The 18982-nt window shown below is 43.0% G+C and overlaps 1 protein-coding gene across 1 annotated transcript in view; it reads right to left on the minus strand.

The window, feature by feature from the left end:
* lrig1 (leucine-rich repeats and immunoglobulin-like domains 1) overlaps positions 1-14126 on the minus strand; it is a 35634-nt gene extending 21508 nt beyond the window's left edge. Inside the window, exons 1-3 of the mRNA XM_030420615.1 lie at positions 13924-14126; positions 2614-2685; positions 1189-1263 (exon numbers count right to left, since the gene is read on the minus strand). Of these exons, the coding sequence (XP_030276475.1) occupies positions 1189-1263; positions 2614-2685; positions 13924-14126 (350 nt within the window). The remainder of the gene's footprint in view (positions 1-1188; positions 1264-2613; positions 2686-13923) is intronic.
* Between the last annotated feature and the right edge of the window lie 4856 nt (positions 14127-18982).

An 18982-nucleotide genomic window follows, 5' to 3' on the forward strand; every position in this document is an offset into this window, starting at 1 on the left:
AACAGATGTCAGATTTGCTTAATCTTCACTAACTGTTCACATATTAGAGATGTGTTCTGACCACATTAATGCATCATGATGAATTCTGAGAAGTGGGCAGATGACACACAGGGAGAGGCGTAGGTGCGACTCCCACAAAGCTCACCACCAGCAATGACACGACCATGACCAGCGTTACGGGAGCCTGCAGCTGCGCACTTTAGTCAGTCAGCCGGCATGCTAGCAAGGTGTGAAAGAACATATGTAGAGTGAAGCTAATGGTTAGCACTGGACCAGCTTAGTGGGGTTTAACTTTCTTGTTTCAGGTTGAGTGAGATGTAAGAATGTTCCCCTGGTTGCATGAGGGGAAAAAACTATGGCACGCTGGAAAACAACAGTCCACCCAACAGATGATATGGGTGGAACGCTGTCACGATTTGACTTATCCCCCGTGTCTGTGTGTGTGTGTGTGTGTGTGTGAGTGTGTGCGCGCATTTGTTTTGTGGGCTTCACATTCCTGTAACTTTTCTTGATTATCATAGTAACACAGAAAAGTGTCAGTATGACTTAATAACTTGAAGACTTAAATGTAACTTCCAACTACTAAAAGTATATGAACACCTGTATTACCGCAATCAATTCCAACTTGACTAAAGCTGTCAAACCAACAATTTCTTGCCTCAACAGTGTAAAAATGAGACTGTTGATGGAGAACTGAGCTCACGTTTGTGACATACACAAGCACACACACGCCCTTCCCAAATAGGGCAGTAAATCTCCAGTGAGATGCCAGTGTAGGCAGTCCCCACAGGCACAGTTTCACAACTGGGAGCAACCAAGTTGGAACTATATACGAGCTGACGCTCAGGTAGCCAGTACCACTCACTGTAGTCAAGAGCTCATGGCCAGCTAATAAGACTAGTCAGTTACGTGACCACATACTAATCGCTCAAGACAGAGTTCCATATTTGCTCCAGTAGAGCTCTGTTTTGATCTGGCTTGATCTAGAAACAGGGTCTAACTTCACATTAATGCAGTATAACTTCTCAGATGCAAAGACATATTAACCCTGCACAGACGTCAAGGGACTATTTCAAGAGCATTTCAAAGAGGCCACTGACCTAAGAATACAGTAACAGAAAGCCAGATAACTCTGGTACCATGTTAAGCGGTGAATGGAGGTGGGGTTGGGGTAAAGGGGGTACTCACAGGTAGAGAGATACAATCTTGGAAGCAGCTTGTCCTAAATCTGGTATGGAGGTCAGCTCATTGTGGTCCAGCCGCCTGAAAGAAGTGGCAAACACACACACACAGTTGCAGGTTAGAGAACAAAACTGTGCCCTGAAAGGAAGAAACAAAGAACGCTAAAAATGATATGTTGCTGAGATGTTAGGAGGCATTTCTCTAAGTCATTGCCAAAAGCACAGGAAATAACTTTTAGTAGCCTTACTGGTGAAAATAAAAAAGTACAATTTCGTATTTTAAATCTTAACTTCAGGCACATAAACAGAGCCTGGATCAAACTAAAGCGGCTATGCTTGCGAAGTTGTAATTTCTACACAAATAAACACGCCAGCTGAGATGCCACCGTGTTGTCGGGGCTTTTCCACACGCTCCATCGCAGGGGGCTAAATTCAATCAAACCTTGCATAAATCAAAAGGTTTCAAACGCAACTTGTCACGTCTGCCGCACAGCAAGTAGCAAGTCATCCTTTTAAAAACCAAAAATAACATGGGAGTAAAACAGATGTCGAGGAGCGTATGACTGGCTGGCCGGCCTGCCAAAGATGTCACCAGTGTGTGTATCATCAGTTAGCTTGTGTGTGTGTGTGTATGTGCCTTGTGTACTGGCGCTGAGTGACACAGAGCCAAGCCCTCTCCTCACCGTATAAAATATTTACAAGGCCAGCGTTGGCCACAGTATCGGGTGGTGAAGGGGAGGCTTAATATAGAAAACCACCACTTTATTCTCAATTGGACTTAGTTCAGGGCGACACATACGAGGATGCTACTAGGAAGTAGAGTGGCATCCGTTAGTCAGAATTAAGTCATTGACAAAAAGGTATTGCAGGTGACATTTTGCCGGCTCTGCAACTGATGACTACTTTTAAGATCAATCGATTCTGTAGATATCTTTGCAACACAATACATAAAGTCCCAACTTCTAAACTGTTATTTCTTCACATTATGTTGTCGATTTGAGTACATGTTTTAATGTTGAATCTTAAATCATTTAGTCTATAAAATGCCAAATGTAAAAAATGCACAAATCACAGTTTCACCACCACAACTCCACAACTATTTTGTCCATCAAAGTCTCTTCATCTACTATTGTGAATATAAAAACAGCAGCATATCCGTACATTAAAGAAACAGAAATAAGCAAATGTTTGACATTTCTGCTTGATAAATGAAGGATTTATCAATTAACAAAACAGTTGACAACTAATTTCCTTTAGATCAGCTAATCAACTGATCGACTAATCATTGCAGAGTTAGAGTAAAGTTAACTCACACACTCACAGCAGAGAAAAAGAGACTTTTACAAGTCAGTAATAAAGTGCTCTGGGGCTTGCTCTCTGTTGCCTCAATGGAAATCATGTGTGTGCGGCTATTCTGTCGGTGCCTACTTACAGCTCTCTCAGGTTGGGAAGGTTGTCGAAAGCATCCACACTGATGGTAGTCAGCTTGTTGTGGCCGAGATTTCTGAAAAAGAAGACGAGAAGATGTGAATACAAATGTAGTTCAAATCCATATCAGCCTAATAGAAGACGGGGAGACCGTCAACGATCAAATGATCAGCATTGTTTTCATAAATTGTATCGTCCCCGTCAAAGCCATTGGTCTGTAGTTCAAATAAGGATCCTGATCAATAAAAACAATTATCTCTCCCATTTGACAAACTGCCTCACCCGTCCACATTAAGTATGCCTGAAAACACTGCAGTACATCCATTCAGCCGGCCTTCAAGGAGGGCCCAGATCAATACTATCGATACAGAGTGCCTCTTTCTCCTGGCTCACTTTCCAAACATAACCCACAGGCTATTCATCTGCAGCAGTCAATTTGCACTTTAGGCTAACAGTGTATTTAATAGCTGGCACTTGACTTGTGCGGAGGCTTATTAGAGTGATTTGTCCAGTGATATAGCGTTACCACCGTCAGTGCACGGGTGGGAAGGAACACATCTGCATTGGGGGATTGAGCTTCCCACGCCATATGAATCAAATTTAATTCACGCATAAACAAGTGCTATCTCTGTCACACTCACACACACACACACACACGCCTCCTGGCTGGCTGGCATGCGGCCGGCCTGTTGGCAGAGAGGAGGCTACAGTGAGAGTGCTGTTTGTGTTTGTGTGGTGGGGTTAGGCTGTGGGAGACAAAGGGAGCCCACAGCTCCGAGCCGCCTGCCTCCCGCCCCTCCATCTCTCTATCCAGACGTGAGAGACGGCCCAGGAATGTTTCACAGGCCTGCCGAGAGATGGCCGCTTATTCCCAGAGACTGGGGACACTTTTTACCTGATGCAACACATTCCACGTCCTCTTGTCCCACCGTGGTCTTAAAAGACCGCCGGGGGGGCTGAGGAGAAAGCAGGTATTCGGGCTGTGGCTTCATGTCATTGATTCTTTGCTTTAAAGAAAGTGGGAATAGTTTAATACCACTGGCAAAGACTGTTATTGTCTTACATCATACACACGCCAGTTTTTATTCCCATCAATCTTCATCTCTGTCTAACTTGACAGATTTCCCTTTCTTGTCTTCTGTGCTCGATTGCAGATAATGACAGCCTCCCTCCCCAAAGCTTTCTTCCTGCGTCCATGTGTGTGTGATGAGATAATAGCAGAGCATGTGTCTGCCCTGCAGGCGCAGGTCTGACAGGGGAGGTGTGCATGTGTGTCTGTCTTATGATCATTTTACTGGGGCACCTCCCATTGTGGCCCAGATCACTAAATTGTCGTCCCCTGCAACAGGAGGCAATTACCTCGTTATGGTGAAGCTAAGTGAAAAATCGCAAGTCTTTCCTATGGGCCGCCTCCGCCCGGGGGTACGTATATTCAAACACACACACGCACGGCTCAGAGAAGATGAACTTAGGAGAGCAGGGAAAGAGCATTCACTAGTTTTCATCAACCTGCTTCAGGCACAAAACAAGTCAAGGAATTTTACTAGTGAACTTCGCATTACAAGCAAATAAAGATATATCCAAGAGCACAACATCCACAAAGAGCTTTTTTAGCATTTAAAAAGGTGGAGGAAATTGGCTATGCATATATCCACCGGCATGAAAGTCAAAGCTGAAAATAAAGAACAGGGCAAAACAGAACAAAGGGACGACTGACAAAAAAGGCAAGTCACATTTGAGAGCCAAACCTGCCGTACTGGTGCTAAAGGCCACGGCAACAAACAAAACTGGTCCTTTGTGAGCAAGCACAAGCATGCATGTGCCTCTTTCTCAGTCACCTATGGTGTTTACACAACTCAACTCTTTTTCTCTCCATCTCAGTCGGCCAGATTTATTTCTTCCCTATCAGATCAGATAAGTTTCACAGCGTTTTAACACCTACTGTATGAGCCGATGGTGATAACGCCGTTTTCCCTCCCTCTCCCTTCACCCCCTCCGCCCTGTGAAAAGAGGGTTTGGGAGGAAGTGGGTGGTAGGGGTGGGAACTCCAGTGCTAAGCGTCGTTAATGCTTTCCAGAAAAGTGACCTTACAATCATGCTGTTTCTGGAAGAGTTTGCCAAGCAGCGATCAGAAGCCTAGAAGTCATTAGAGTTCTTGCCTTTGACAGATGTGACCAGCAGAAACAAACATACGGAGACAGAAAGGAAACCATCCACGCAACCAAACTCTGCACTGGTTGCAGAGAAGAAACCAACGATGGCACAACAGCTTCTATTAGTTTCCATCACACCATTTAACCAACCGGAAAAGGATGTATGATCGAGATGGGAACAGTGATTAACCATGGCAAACACTACAAAGCAGTTTGCCGTAATGCTTCAAATGCAGCATTCCATTGTGTGGTACAACTAGTTTATACAAAAGGGCAGGACTGTTTGACATTAGTCAGCGGGATCAAAATCAAAAGCACTCTCTGCCAGGTACTTAACCGAAGAAAGTGTGCGATAATTTGAGGATACATGTTGAGCCAATTACTAATCTTCCCACTGAATACAATCTGTATTGACTGGTGCACTGCGGCCAGGTGAGCATTTAGTACATTTGCTGAAAACGTTATTATTAAACCATCCGTGGTTATCAAAAAGACTATTTACTGGGAATATTAAAACTGATGATCGTGTTATTACTCTTGTAGTCACAGCATGCAATGTCTGTAAAATAACCCTGAGGACTTAGTTTATTCAATGATTCGGTTGTGTGGTTTACCTATATTCATTTAGGGAAATTTTAAAAACTGTTTCATATTCTAATTTCGATGACTGAATATTCCTAAAATGTAAAAGTTAATGGCTCTTTGCAAGGGTGTATTCAGATTATCATGCCATTATGTCAACACTACAGCAGTGGTATAACATGGTCTTACATTACAATTACAACTTTTATAGCAGTTATTTCCTGGGACAATATATTGTCCAACCAAAGTAATTATTTTAACAGACTTCTCAGCCTCCATTCAGCACCAAGTACATCTGAAGTTAAATATGAATATTCCAAAAATCTGCAAATACAAAAAACAGGCCCTGTTCAATATTTACTATTCATTCTTAACTGCACGAGCCAACATTTCAAGTGGTTCCTTGCAATCTGCTAGCTATCAGTGTGCACAAAGGTCAGCATAAACTCTTTCCTGACAGCAGAACTGGAGGGACACGAAACAAGCGGGAGGCTCGAATGGGAGCCGGTATGGGATAAAGAAACAGTTACACTCCCGCCTTCCAACCTCACCCAGCAGCCACCGCCCAAACACCTCCCGCACATTACTAACAATAACCACAAACACTGAGAGACTGTTTAACATCAGGAAGATAAAGGCTCCCTGCAGAACACAACGGAAGGAAGGTTAAAACACAACAATAATAGAATAATCACCAACCACCTGTTGCCCCAAATCTGTGTCACAATCAATCAGTTAGTTAATCAATACAAAATTAAGTGATGTGACTGTCTGGATCAATCATCCATCATGTATAAAAACAACACTTTCGCTAGTTGCAACAAAGAGCTTTTCTCTTCTTTCTATCATTATTATGTGTAACCTGTTTGACAATTTGTTACTTGTGACATCAGCAACTTGTAAAGACATTTGGACTTTTTACAGCCTTACAAAAACAACCCGCTGTATCGCCTGATGATCGGCCGACTACTGGAAGGATGTGTGAGCAGTCTGAAATATCAGCTTCAATCTGAGCCTTCAAAACACAATATGATAAACTCATTAAAAGGTCTATCTGACTAAGCAAACTGTCTAGGAAGTAAAGCAGCCTGCAGTAGACCATCACTGCTGGATCACATAGCTGATCTGACATATAAAACTCATTAAAAGGCTTTAAAAAATAGCTGTGTTATGGGTGCTGTGGGAGTTGAGGAAAGCTGGGAGTACAGGAGTGATGTCATTGCATATGTCACTATGCTTGTAAGTCAGCACACGGTCTGTGTGAGAGAGGGGAGATATGGGGAGGGAGGACTGGAGCGGGGACTTACACATACAGAGATACATCATCATTATCTTCCTCATTTCTACTGCGGATAAATGCGGTGTGAACTTTGCTCGCTCAAAGTGTGAAGTGATGTCAGTGATGAGCCTTCTGTAGTCCAGCTGGGAGACAAAGGCCCTTTAATGTGGTTGATTTCAGAGCATCATAAAAGTAGTCAAATAATAACCTGAGTGTCTGAGGGCCAGACACACACACGGGCACACACACACACACACACACACCACTCTTCCTGTCATTAAAGGCCATTTTATAGCCAGGCAACTGCAGTGAGAGTGTACACAAAGCTAACACCAGCTCCAGGCCTCCATTTTACACACCAGTCAAACAGAGGCCGGAAACGGGCAGAACAAAGCCACTATCTTATCAACTTTGACAAGGTGAAAAGCATAGCCTGACCGACAAGATTTGCAATAATAATGATGAATGTGAAAAGTTCAAATGTGACTGAAACACTTGTCGGATCTCTGGGCGAGTGAAGGAGAACTTAGGTGCAGGATCAGAGAAGTGCAGGGCTGATGGGATCAGCATATTTCACCATTTGCATTACAGATCCCCACCGCCCCCCAACCACACACGCACTACTCAACAAAGGAGTCGCTCCAGCCTTTGAAATCAGTCAGACTCGGAGCGTGACTCAGTTTCTGAAGTTTTTCCGAAGCAGGAAGGCAGGCCACATCTTGGGGCCATGTGCACCGCCATTTGGGGCTGATGGAGCGGGGCACTCCAAACAAACAGGGAGAAGGTTAGGGAAAAAAGGGTCTGCACTTGCTCGAGGCACTGCATGAACAACGACGCCAGCATGGACTTCTCCAGACGAGAAGCACAATAACACTATATACAATTATGTGCACACATTGTCCACACACACACACACACACACACACACACACACACACACAGGTTCATGTTCCCGCATTTTACACTGTACACTAGCATGTTAACAATTTCTTACAAATGGCGCCAGATTACTTAATTATGAGAAAAAAAGGAAATGAGTGTCCCCCAATTAATCTGAAAGGAAAACATAAGTAGTGTATGTGCCTTAGTACTGCGCAGACAGCTGACCTCTTAACTTCAAAGCAAAGAAAAAGACACGATCATTAGTCAGTTTTTTTCTACTCACTGTTTATTAAACCAGCAGAGTTAAATTCTGCAATAATTACACTCCAGCCAGTGCTGCAAGGAGTGCCTAAGTAGTGGACTGTGCTATCTTTAAATTGTAAGTGTGTGTGAATGTTTGTCAGTCTAGACAGTGAAGCTCTGATGCTCCTATTATTTCAGTGGTATCAAAAAGTACTCGAGACTAGCATGGGGGGTTGGAGGTTGAAAAAAGTGTTGGGCCCTACTTCGCACTGAAAACCTCACTTCTCCAAGTACTGCCTGTTTTCTGGGTAGAGGCGGCTTCACTTGCACAGCACCTCTCCCTCTCTGTCCAAGTCACGCTTTTTTTCTTCCTAACATTCTCTCCAGATTCCCAAACTCTTACCAGATGTAGAGAATTCGCAGATGATTCATCGATCAAACCCACTTTGTAGACACCGACTTCGGGGGAGAGGGAAAGGTGGAAAAAAAAAAAACTTGGCGCCCTTAAGTGTCTTCACAAAAGGGCCATCTATTCTGCTGACTGGATTCCTGCAGAATGACTTGTGGCAGCAGCTGTTTGATTGTCATTAAAGCCAGAGCGAGGCCATGAGCTCACTCCATATCTTCATGTTAATGTCAGACTTTATCTGTTGTTATTAGAGTAGGGGCTCAACCTTAGCTGTTCCTTCCTAATTTGTTCACTGCTAATGTTTTGCATGAATCATCTCGACTTGTTAAAAGAGGATTGCCGCTTTAAATTTCCCTACAGGAACTCCCTTTTACTATCCAACTCAACACCGAACAGCCTGATAAGGGAGGAAAAAGTGAAGAGCGGCTGATAAAAATCAGTGCCAGTGATAATATCGTCTTAAACTCCACCAAAATCTCGAGTCTGACTTTAAAATATCCGCCAGAGGACATGGGAGTCACAAGGCTAGAGAAACAACAACAACTTGGTATAATCACTCCCAATACCACAAGATTACTAGGCTGCGTAGCAAGAAATGCCCGAGAAACCACAAGTAGCTGAGCCCTGCTGAGTGCTGCTGCTGTTGCTGCATCTCTGCCCCAACTGCTGAAATGTGAACCTGTTCAAGCAAAGGAAGTAGCATTTAGTTCAAGTTCAAACTTACTTACAGCAGCAATGGCCATGACAGAACCGCTGCACCAAGGGCAGGCATGCTCCTAATATGGTAAATCATTTTTGAATGCTCATTCGTAGGTTAAATGAAGTAAAGCGGCCCCTAAAGATAAAGGAGTTGTGTCTGACAGCGTGTGACATACGAGCGGACCGTCCTGTAATGCTTCATTTCCTCTGGTTTTTCTCAGTGTGTTATAACATGTGTGACAGTGGTTGAGGTTTCTGACCACTGACAAGACTTTCACCAACTAAACCAACCAGCCTGAAGGCAGCAGAGGCAGCAGACCGTGACATTGACAAAACACTTCCATGCAGTGGGTGGAAAATGTCCCCTCGACTCCCCCTTGTATTCCATCCCCCACCCCAGACCAGGTGATCTGCAGCCCCACCCGCAGCAGACCAGTCCACAACCAGCCAGATGAGCTTGCAGCCCCTGCCAGGAAACCACCGACACAAACCCATTTCCTGAGGGCAGCAGCCAAAACCAACTGCTGGGGGTGGTGTTTACCAATAAGACTGTACTGTGAGGTTGAACGCTACGCAGCAGAACATTTAGCATGCATTACGGCCAGCACATTGGGAAACTTGGGAAACCACTTGGGAAACGCTTGGTTACAATGGGGACCATTCAAGATCAGGCTTCATCTTGCATCACACTAGGGTTGCTACAAGATGGTGATGCAGGGACTCAACATTGACAAACAAAAAAAACAAAAAAGACAAACCCCCATCAACAGCTGTAGTTCTCTGTAAGAATAAGAAACATCGAAAAGGAGTTCACAATCTAGCATGGACAAAGCAGCAGGGCACTGGCAAACAGATGCCATGTGTCTGCCTTATCTCTACCCAACCACAGCAATCTTAGCCTTAAGTACTGATCTTCATGCTTTCTTTTACTTGCAAAACCCCATTATGCCTGTGGCACTGTGGGCAGAAATGCTTTTTACACACATTATCATGGCTGCAAATAAGATAAGGCACCACTCCTGAGAGGAAATATGAGACTGTGTGTGAGTAAGGTTGCTTTGAATGTTGTTAGGGCTATTTATCAATCAGAAATAATGGATAAACATCTGAGACTGGTGGCCAGTTTTTTTTAAATGTTAGGCACAGTGATGTAAAACAGCCAAGGATGTGTTTGTCATGACTGCCGAGGCTTAAAAGAAGCAACAGCTGCTCTTTATAAAATGTCAGAAAGCTGATCAAAATGCTGATCAGTGTCCCCCAAAGCATAAGATGGTGTCCTCAAATGTCTTCAATTTACTGACATAGAAGAGTTAAGGAACTGGAAAATAGGATTCAGAAAATGTTGGCTTTCTCAAAAAAGATATTCAAGCCGATTGATCAGTTATTACAAATAGTTGGATATTATCTTAATGGTTCACAACTAATCTATTATCTTCCCGCAAAAACCTAGTTCCCCTCCATCCTTCACCATCTCTGTTGGCTCAGTCAGCTCTGCCACAATGCGCCAATATGCTTGTTTCTTTGATTCCTCATCAAGGCTGCTTCCTCACAGGGGACCACTCAAATCAGGGTCCTGAAGGGAGATTATTTTGGAAAGCATTAGGGCTTTTCCCTGGCCCCACTGCTACAGGACTACTGGACTGTTACTGCAAAAGCGGCCAGCACCTACTCTATAGCCACCCATCTCCCCTTGACATTCACATTCAACAAGGTTTCCCGAATTACCCCTGCAACTTGCCATGAAGTTGACTCAAAACAGTATTTTGTCAGAGCGAGAGGTGAGGGTTTATCATGAAGTTCCTGCACCCACTTAAAGCTACTTGTTTGAAATGAATCATCATTTCCTTTTGTTATTAAGTAGTTGCTTTAACACACACTGAAGGGGAGTTTACCAGTTCATACCAGTTTTATTTAGTACTAAATATCAACCAGCGTCACCTTTTCTCTTTATCAGTCTGTACCAAACGAGATTGTGACATTTAGCTAGGCAGTTGTGGTTTTGAGGAGGTATTTTTCTTGCCTATACCATAGCCATCAAAATTGTCTGAAAAGAAAGTTTGATATTATCATATTTAAAAAGTTTGGCCTTTAATGTGTCAATTCCTATCAAAAAAGAAAGACATAAAAAACCGCTTAGCAATGTTTTTTCATCCTGGTGGAGATCACTCGCTTAGGAACTACTTCCCTCTGAGCTGCCGTATAAATTCAGGTGCTGAGGTACTACTGCTGCCTTCATTACTGTAATCTCAATTTAAGAGCCTGTATGAAGATAATTGCAAAAAAACACATGACAGCGCAATCCCTCTTCACCCACACAAAAAGGGTGGGAAAACTCCATGCATCTTAAACTGGATTTGCCCTCTGCTTGAACCACTTTTATTTTAGACAGTCAAGCAGAACATAGTGGACTTTAAAAGTCTGTAAGTACTTAAAGTAAAAAACCCAGGTACGACTAATTTGGGGGGCTTTTTGTTGATTAACAACTGCAGTTAGACTTGTTTTAGCTACTTGTTTTAACAGGGGAATCCTACAGGTGTTTCAGGTTATGGAGATATTCCTTCGAGCCTTCCATCTGCATCATGTGGAAGAGACAGAGAGGGAGGAAAGCTTGTGTTTACTGACACCATGAATGCTGTCCTTGAAACCAACACAAATGCTGCTGCTGCTGCTGCTCCCTCCCTGGGGTAAACATAACAGAGACAGTCGATTCCACACTGATTTCACTTGGCCCGCACGCCTGAAGGTAGAGATGGACAAACGCAGTTTGGTTTAAAACCAAGGCACTCTTAGCTAGCTTCACCAACCAGACACAACTGTAGCTGTTGTAATAAATAATAACCGTGGCTATACCCACTTGTCATTTGCATCAAAACTACAGCCCCCCTTTCGTCTTTCATTGACAAGCACCCACATTCTCATGCACCGTCAGCACTCTAAAATTAAACAACTTTCAACCCACAGCACAAATCACCAAGTGGACTGGCCTTTGGTGTAGGGGACTTTACAATGGGATCACACGGGGCCACAAGTGAAATTGTCCGTACTTGCCTCTTTCGGTTTACAGTAATCATCAGCTAATCTGGCTCGTTTACAGAGCCTGGAGTAACAGAGCTGGTTCCCTTTGAGTTACCTGCCAACAAAATGTGACTATCTCGAGTGGTGTGGAAATATGCAACCTAGGTGTTTTCTGAAAGATAATTCAGAGCCATAAAGCCATTCCCTTTTAAAACAATAAGATTGCGGGTCCTTATATCTTGACCGATAAGGTCTGGCTGAGACAGTAGAAGTAGACTTGGAACTCAGGAACCTGTCTTTATGCAAACCCAAAAGGTTTAGAGCAGCTGCTGCAGAGGGGACATTTGTCCCACAGTGGTTGTCCATTGTCCCAGAGGACAGGAAGAGCAGTGTGTGTCTGCGTACATGTGCATGATAAACAGCGTCTGCACTTGAACTTGAGTAAGTGGTGCTTCAGGGCAATGAGGCTACCCGGGTACAAGTGCCGTTATTCATGTTTTTCAGAGGACTTTTTTAAAAGTTGCATTCCTCACTTTCCCAGGGGAAGATTAAGCGCCTAACACAGGAACCTGGGAGCCAGAGGAGTCTCTGGGTCTTTGGTCTTTAACCCCACATTCCCAGCGACACAAACAGATGCCGAATATTCTGTGGCAAGACGCCGAATTGTCACCGCGGATGCTCAATTGCCATTGGACATAGTGGTTACAATATTCTGCGGCGAGAGCCAAAATGTTGATTGAGAGGACAGAGGGCTGTTTTGTCGGTGAAATAATTGTGTCATTTAGCTTGATAAGTGCTGAAGTTCCCCAAACATCGGAGGATGTTCCATGAAAAATGCCCCAAATTGGCTCATTTCCTAAATGAGCTGGCAGACAGGGTTTCGACTGTTGTCCGTCTTGTCCCGGGGATAATTCTTAATTTACAAGAAATGTGATTTGTGAACTGCGGCAAGCAGCACACAAACAGGGAATTAGGGTTAATACCTGTCATGAATCTGAGTGACTAAAACCGAGGTTTATTAGTTATGACAAGTTTGGGCTTATTTGTTTACTCACCCTGAGGGGACAGTTTGTTCATTCTAACATTGGAAACACTAACACATTTTTATATTACTGGCTGGCCTGTGCTATCAAATTACACTTTGTATGAGTTAATCCAATTTGTTTTAAGTATATCAAATCAAGATATATTACAGTAGGAGTTTGGTGGTGGAAAAAAATGTTTTCAATGGCAATCCTGGCACATTGAGAGAGTTTTTCGAGCTAACATTTTAAGTTGAGTTTTTTTTAATCCCTGCAATGTGTCAATGTCTCCTCGAGCAAGACACTGCACCCCTAAAAGAAAAACAATTCAGAGAATATCGGTGTGTGTTATTACTCTTCTTGCAGCTTTACCACACCAAGTCAGCAAGCCTGATTAAATACGTGATTTTAAGCTTCAATAAACGAGGTTGGAACAGACACCTGGAGGTAAAACACTACACATGGCCCACGGTCAACTCAATTAAGAAACCATCTTGCATGTCGTCCCGTTGTGGAAGACGAGGCGAAACTTGAATCACGAATTGCACAAACAGTCCTAATCAAGTTACAGCCCGATGTGCCAGGACTGTGAGGGCCGACAGAGCCGCTGGTCTGACGCTCACTCCATCAGGGTGCGGGGACTTTAATGGGGTAACAGGAGGTGACCCCCCGGCAGAACCGGAGCGGGTTTTATTGCAAGACTAAAACACTTCGCTCCCTCCGCAAGTTGGTGGTATGAAGGAGGAATGAACATGGACTACTCTGACAGCTGGGCTCATTACAGTTGATGGACAATTGTGCAAGTCGAAGCAGAACCACAATAATCTTCTCAGACGGGATTCCACTGGGAGAAACCCGTATCAACAGGGGTCCCAGTGCAGAACTGCTGCTTATTTTGCGTCTGAGATAATTTAAAAAAAAAAGTTTTCTGTGCGCTGTGAATGCACTTCTCTCCTCTTTACAAACATTGTGAGCCCGTTATGGACTGGTCAATAAATAGGCTGGGGAGCAACTCAGCGCCTTTACTTACAAGGAAACAGTCCGGACTGGAAGGTCCAGAGGCGTAGCTGTCAGCTCCAGACCGCTGCAGTCCACCGAATCTCCGTCGCAGGTACAGTTGAGGGCACAGGGCAGCTCCGAACTCAATCCATAACTGATTAACAGCTCGGCCGACAGAATTAAATAAAAAACACAACGGGAAACATATCCAAATCGTCCCAGGGACGCCGCCATTTTGTATCCAGTTTTAATAGCGCGGCCGCCGAGCTCTCTCTCTCTCTCCTCGTACCCACAAACTGGAGTGTTATTGTGTCTTCGGGGACTGGACGCCTTTTGTTCAGGGTCTTCTGGTACAGCAGAGGGCTAGTTCAAGCACCTGTGGCGCACTACAACGTTTTCCATCCCCGAAACACTCATTTAGGACACAAGTTCCCAGTCCCAACTTTCTCCTCTGGTGTCCGACGCGGGCTAAAAAAAAAAAAAATCAAAGGTGATTCACAGATTAAAGCAGCCACAGCGGACTGAGGCGAGCTGCTGTCGCCTTGAAGTTCAGTTCAATAGCTACTCTCTCGGTGGTGAACCTGCCACTGGTGACATGTTTGAGGACAGCAAAGTGTTAAAGGACGAGCCCGGGGAGCTCTCAAAAAATAACTGTTGCTCAACGCAGCAAAAACAAAAAAACTGTTTCAAACTCAGCACAGGGGCTCCGCGGTGACTTGTGACTGTGTTGGGACGTGTTCACCGCAGAGTGAGGGTGCAGTGGGGGAGTTTAGACCCGCAGGAGCTGTGCCGATAAACTCCAGCGTTGGTCTCTCAAGGCGAGGAGCGCTGCATATCGTCCGAGTCTCCCACACAGCACTTCACGGCTCCGGCCGGATAAAAATCCAACTTTGGAAACGCGCAGTCCGTCCAAGAAGAACTCAACCGACAGCTTATCAGGTTCAGTCTGTGGTCACACAATCTCGGCGATCCGATTAATAGCAAAATAGTGTCCCCCCTCCTACCGAACGTGCACCACCACCATGAGTTTTTTCCTTACTTGAGTTACTTTTCCTTTTTTTTCTGGGTGATCGTTCCGTAGTCCCACGTTGGATGCACAACAGCGATCCCAGGGTCCTTCCATGGTTGGCCGTGATTGGCTGTTGTGGTTTGATGGGCGGGCCGAGCCCTGACCTCATTGGTCGCTTCGGGTTCTCCGCGCACCGCCGAGTTGGAGAGCCTTTGAGCGGCTGTCAGTCAGCGGTCGCTGGCCCCGCCCATGTTTCCCACCCCGGGGTGTGAAACCGCACCACCTCCTCTCACTCTCACTGCTTCTTAAAGAGACAATCACTGGGATCAAGCTCTGTAATCGCATTATAACAAGCCATAATAACATAATTGGTTTGAATGCCATAACAATGCCATTTAAAGTGTTTGTCAGTAAGACCGAAATGAGGATTTACATGTAAAAGAAAATGTCAGAGAGGAAGTGCTAAACAGCACGCTCCGTTTCCTCTAATCTCCGCTCAGGCAATATGAAGGAGAAAGCAATAGTGCTACTAGGCCCAATTCTAAACTTTTATTAATACGTCCATTAATTACTATTGCATCAGTGAGCCTCCATAAATTAATCAGCTCTCTAAATCATCATGTGTTGAAGGTATTTGCATTGCTGGAAAGTAACTGAGTGCATTTACTCAAGTACTGCACTTGAGTACAGTTTGGATTTTTAGTCAATTTATGTCACTTTAAAGGTAAATGTTGTACCTTTTACTCAACTACATTCTTTATAAATGTATTTACTAGTAACAAATTCAGATTGTTAAAAAATAAAGTTCACTTTTTCATAAAAGCATGGAATTTGGTGCTCTTGTACAGTTTGGGGCCCTGAACATTTTCCAAGAGGAAGCCTTAGCAAAAAAGCCACGGTGCAGCCGTTCTAATTTCCACCATAAGTAAACTATTTATTTAGCATTATATCTCCTGAACCCCACATGATAAAACAGAAAAAGGTGATGTCTGCACCTACATTTGCTGGTCAAGGATTACAATGCAACATTCAGGTGAACAGTTAATGCTGACTTCTCTTAAATTGTGAGAAGGAAACTAGAGACTATATTCCAATGGGAACACACAGGCTGCGATTCATGAACATGTTGACCCACGAGTATTCAGTAATCACCACTACATTATTACATTAGTTCTCAGTAATCATAGTTCATACCACACCCTTCTTCCAACTCACCCTTCATTTTGATCTTTTTTGGAAAGTTTAAAGACAGTTATGGTGCTATCACATTGACAAAATGTGTTCACAGACAGATAAATCTCATGGCAAAGCACTCAAAACAGCTTCTGTGACTGGTTCCCACTACAGTAGGTGTCGGAGACAACATATTACCATGACACACACAATTCATATTGTTAATACTGTTTTTAAACACACCTGTTTGCAGAATGCATAGCAATGAGCTAATGTATCTATTTGTGACTATGAAAGACTTATATGTATGCAACATATGATATGGGTTGTCAAAACTGGTTACAGGTACGTGAGCTGAGCCATTCATGAGTCTTTGGCATTGCTCTCTCCTTTTCCTTCTTTCAGGTACATCCCTCTAAACTTGAGTCGTGTTGAATGCAGGTTTTCAAATAAGGCACCTCCTCCCTGAATGTTTCATTGATTTTGGCCCATAGCATCTTTAGAAGGGCTCAACAGTAAAACCAACACCCTGGTACCACCCCACACACTCCACCAATCAATGATATTGTTAATATTCTAAAAGTAAAACAAATTTCATTTTAACTTACCGTTTGCAATTGTTACATAATGGCAGCAGCTAACACATTGGATTTTTCTGTAATAGTAATTTTGTTGAGAAAGCTGGAGAGGAAGAGGGTTCAAGGTTGGTTTAGAATCCTTTAAAATCCTGCAACTCTTTCACAAACTAAAACCATCTCGATCACACCAGTACAAGGAATGTACAACATTTAACATGGTATAGTTCATTTTTTTCACCAAACCTAATTCCCTAATGTCATTCGTTCCACTGCACTATTCATGTGACAGCAGTCGTGATCCCCTTGACAGACAGTCTCTGGTTTTACCTAACCTCATTTTTATCTCAACCACACACCTGCCACACGCCAGTTGCTATGGTAATATTAGGGGGCAGTGGTGGCCTAGTCCACGGACTTGCAGGGCTTGCCCCACCCTCATTAGGTGCCCTGGGGCAAGGCCCTTCACCCAAACTGCTCCAGTGGCCGACAGATGAAACTGTTGCTGTACTGAAGAGCTTTTCGGTGTGATTGTGTAACTGTGTGAACATGATCAGGGTGTTCCTGAAAAAGAAAGCATTGCTCTCAGTGAAACTCCCCTGAAGAAATTAAGGTTAAAAATATAAATATAATGAATATTGTTATGCTCTTTACTGTCACTCTGTTAACATGGTCAATCAACTGAATGATTTCAAAGCTTTAAAAGTCTTCACAACATGCATGCAGGTTCTCAGTTACTGTCATTTCCTTCTCATAATGTCACTGATTTTTTTAAGCATTACCTTTATTACCTGAAAAGTTTATGATGATGCATATGGTATCATTGTAATCTTGACCATCAAAACCCAGGGACAGACATCGCCTTTTCTGTGTGCATCATGTTTGGTTAAGGAGATATGATGCAAAATACATAATTCAGCTATGGCAGAAAGTGAAGTGGCCGCCATGGCTGCCACGTGGCATTTTTGCAATGGCTCCATCTCTGAAAATGTCTATGGCCCCAAACTGTACAATCACACCAAACTTCATGCTCTTACAGAAAAGTGAATAATTCACCTCAAATTTGTTGCACATCATCTGAATTAGATACTTTTCTTTTTTTTTTCTTTTTAATGCCAGTACTTTTATTTTAGTACAAATTTTGAACGCAGGACTGCTTGTAACAGAGTGGTTTTTTTTACATGATGGTATTACTACTTTTTTTGTGAAGTAAATTCATCTTCTACCACAGTACCTAACCTGTTCAGGTTGCTGTATGCTGAGGAATTTATTTTAAAGTTTTCTTTTGAAAATGTTAGGAGATGGTCGTGTGTGTGTGTGTGTGTGTGTGTGTGTGTGTGTGGTGTATGTGTGTGTGTGGTGTGTGTATGGTTGTGCATGTCAAAACCGCTACAGCTGCTCCTCTTGATATTTCCTCTGTTTATGTGAGCCTAAATTAACCTCAACAACTCTGTTGCTGCTCTGTCAAATAAGATACAATTACAGCTGAAGAAGCAAATACATTCGACTGTCTTGAAATGTCTCTGCACTCTTTGAGTGTGTATGCAATTGAACAGTGGTGGAAATCAACTAAGGACATTTACTGAAGCACAGCACTAGAAGTAGATTACCGATTTTAAGGTACTTGTACTTTATTTGCCTATTGCCACTTAAAGACACAAAGTCAACAATTCGACAGAGGCAAACATTGTACTTATTTCACCTAAGTGAAAGTATTCAAGTATTAGCCTGAAAATATACTTACTAGAAGGAAAAATACTTATTGTGCAAAATGACCCATTTCAGAATGACATATATTACTGGATTATATTTATCAATGCATTAATGTGCAAGAAATACTGGTAACAGTGGGATCATTTTAATTACTTTACACTGCTGGGTAGCTTGATCTACAATTATACATCATGATGAATTAATTGTTTATTTTGTATTAATAATCTCACTGTGCAATGTAGCTAGTATCTATAGATGTCAAATAAATGTAGTGGAGCCATAAGTGCATTGTTTTCCGTGAAAAAGTGCAGGATAAAGAACAAGTCTTTGTAAATAGAAACATAAAGTGGCCTTTAATTCTGAGTAAAATCTTCAGGTTAAGTATAAAAACCTCCAAATTGTACTAGTAATAATGTAGCAAGTACAGTACTTGATTTGTTTAGTTACATTTCCACCAATTTGGTTAAAATTGGCTTATCAAATATACAATTAAAATGTTAAACTATTACACTTGTAATAATATCCCTGTCATGTAATATGTAATGTATAATAATCAGATAATTAGATTGTGTTAAGGGGCCATTTTACATAAAATAATGATGTCGGTGATGCTGCTGATT

Source organism: Sparus aurata, chromosome 6, assembly GCF_900880675.1.
Source record: "Sparus aurata chromosome 6, fSpaAur1.1, whole genome shotgun sequence".
In the NCBI taxonomy this organism is placed as follows: domain Eukaryota; kingdom Metazoa; phylum Chordata; class Actinopteri; order Spariformes; family Sparidae; genus Sparus; species Sparus aurata.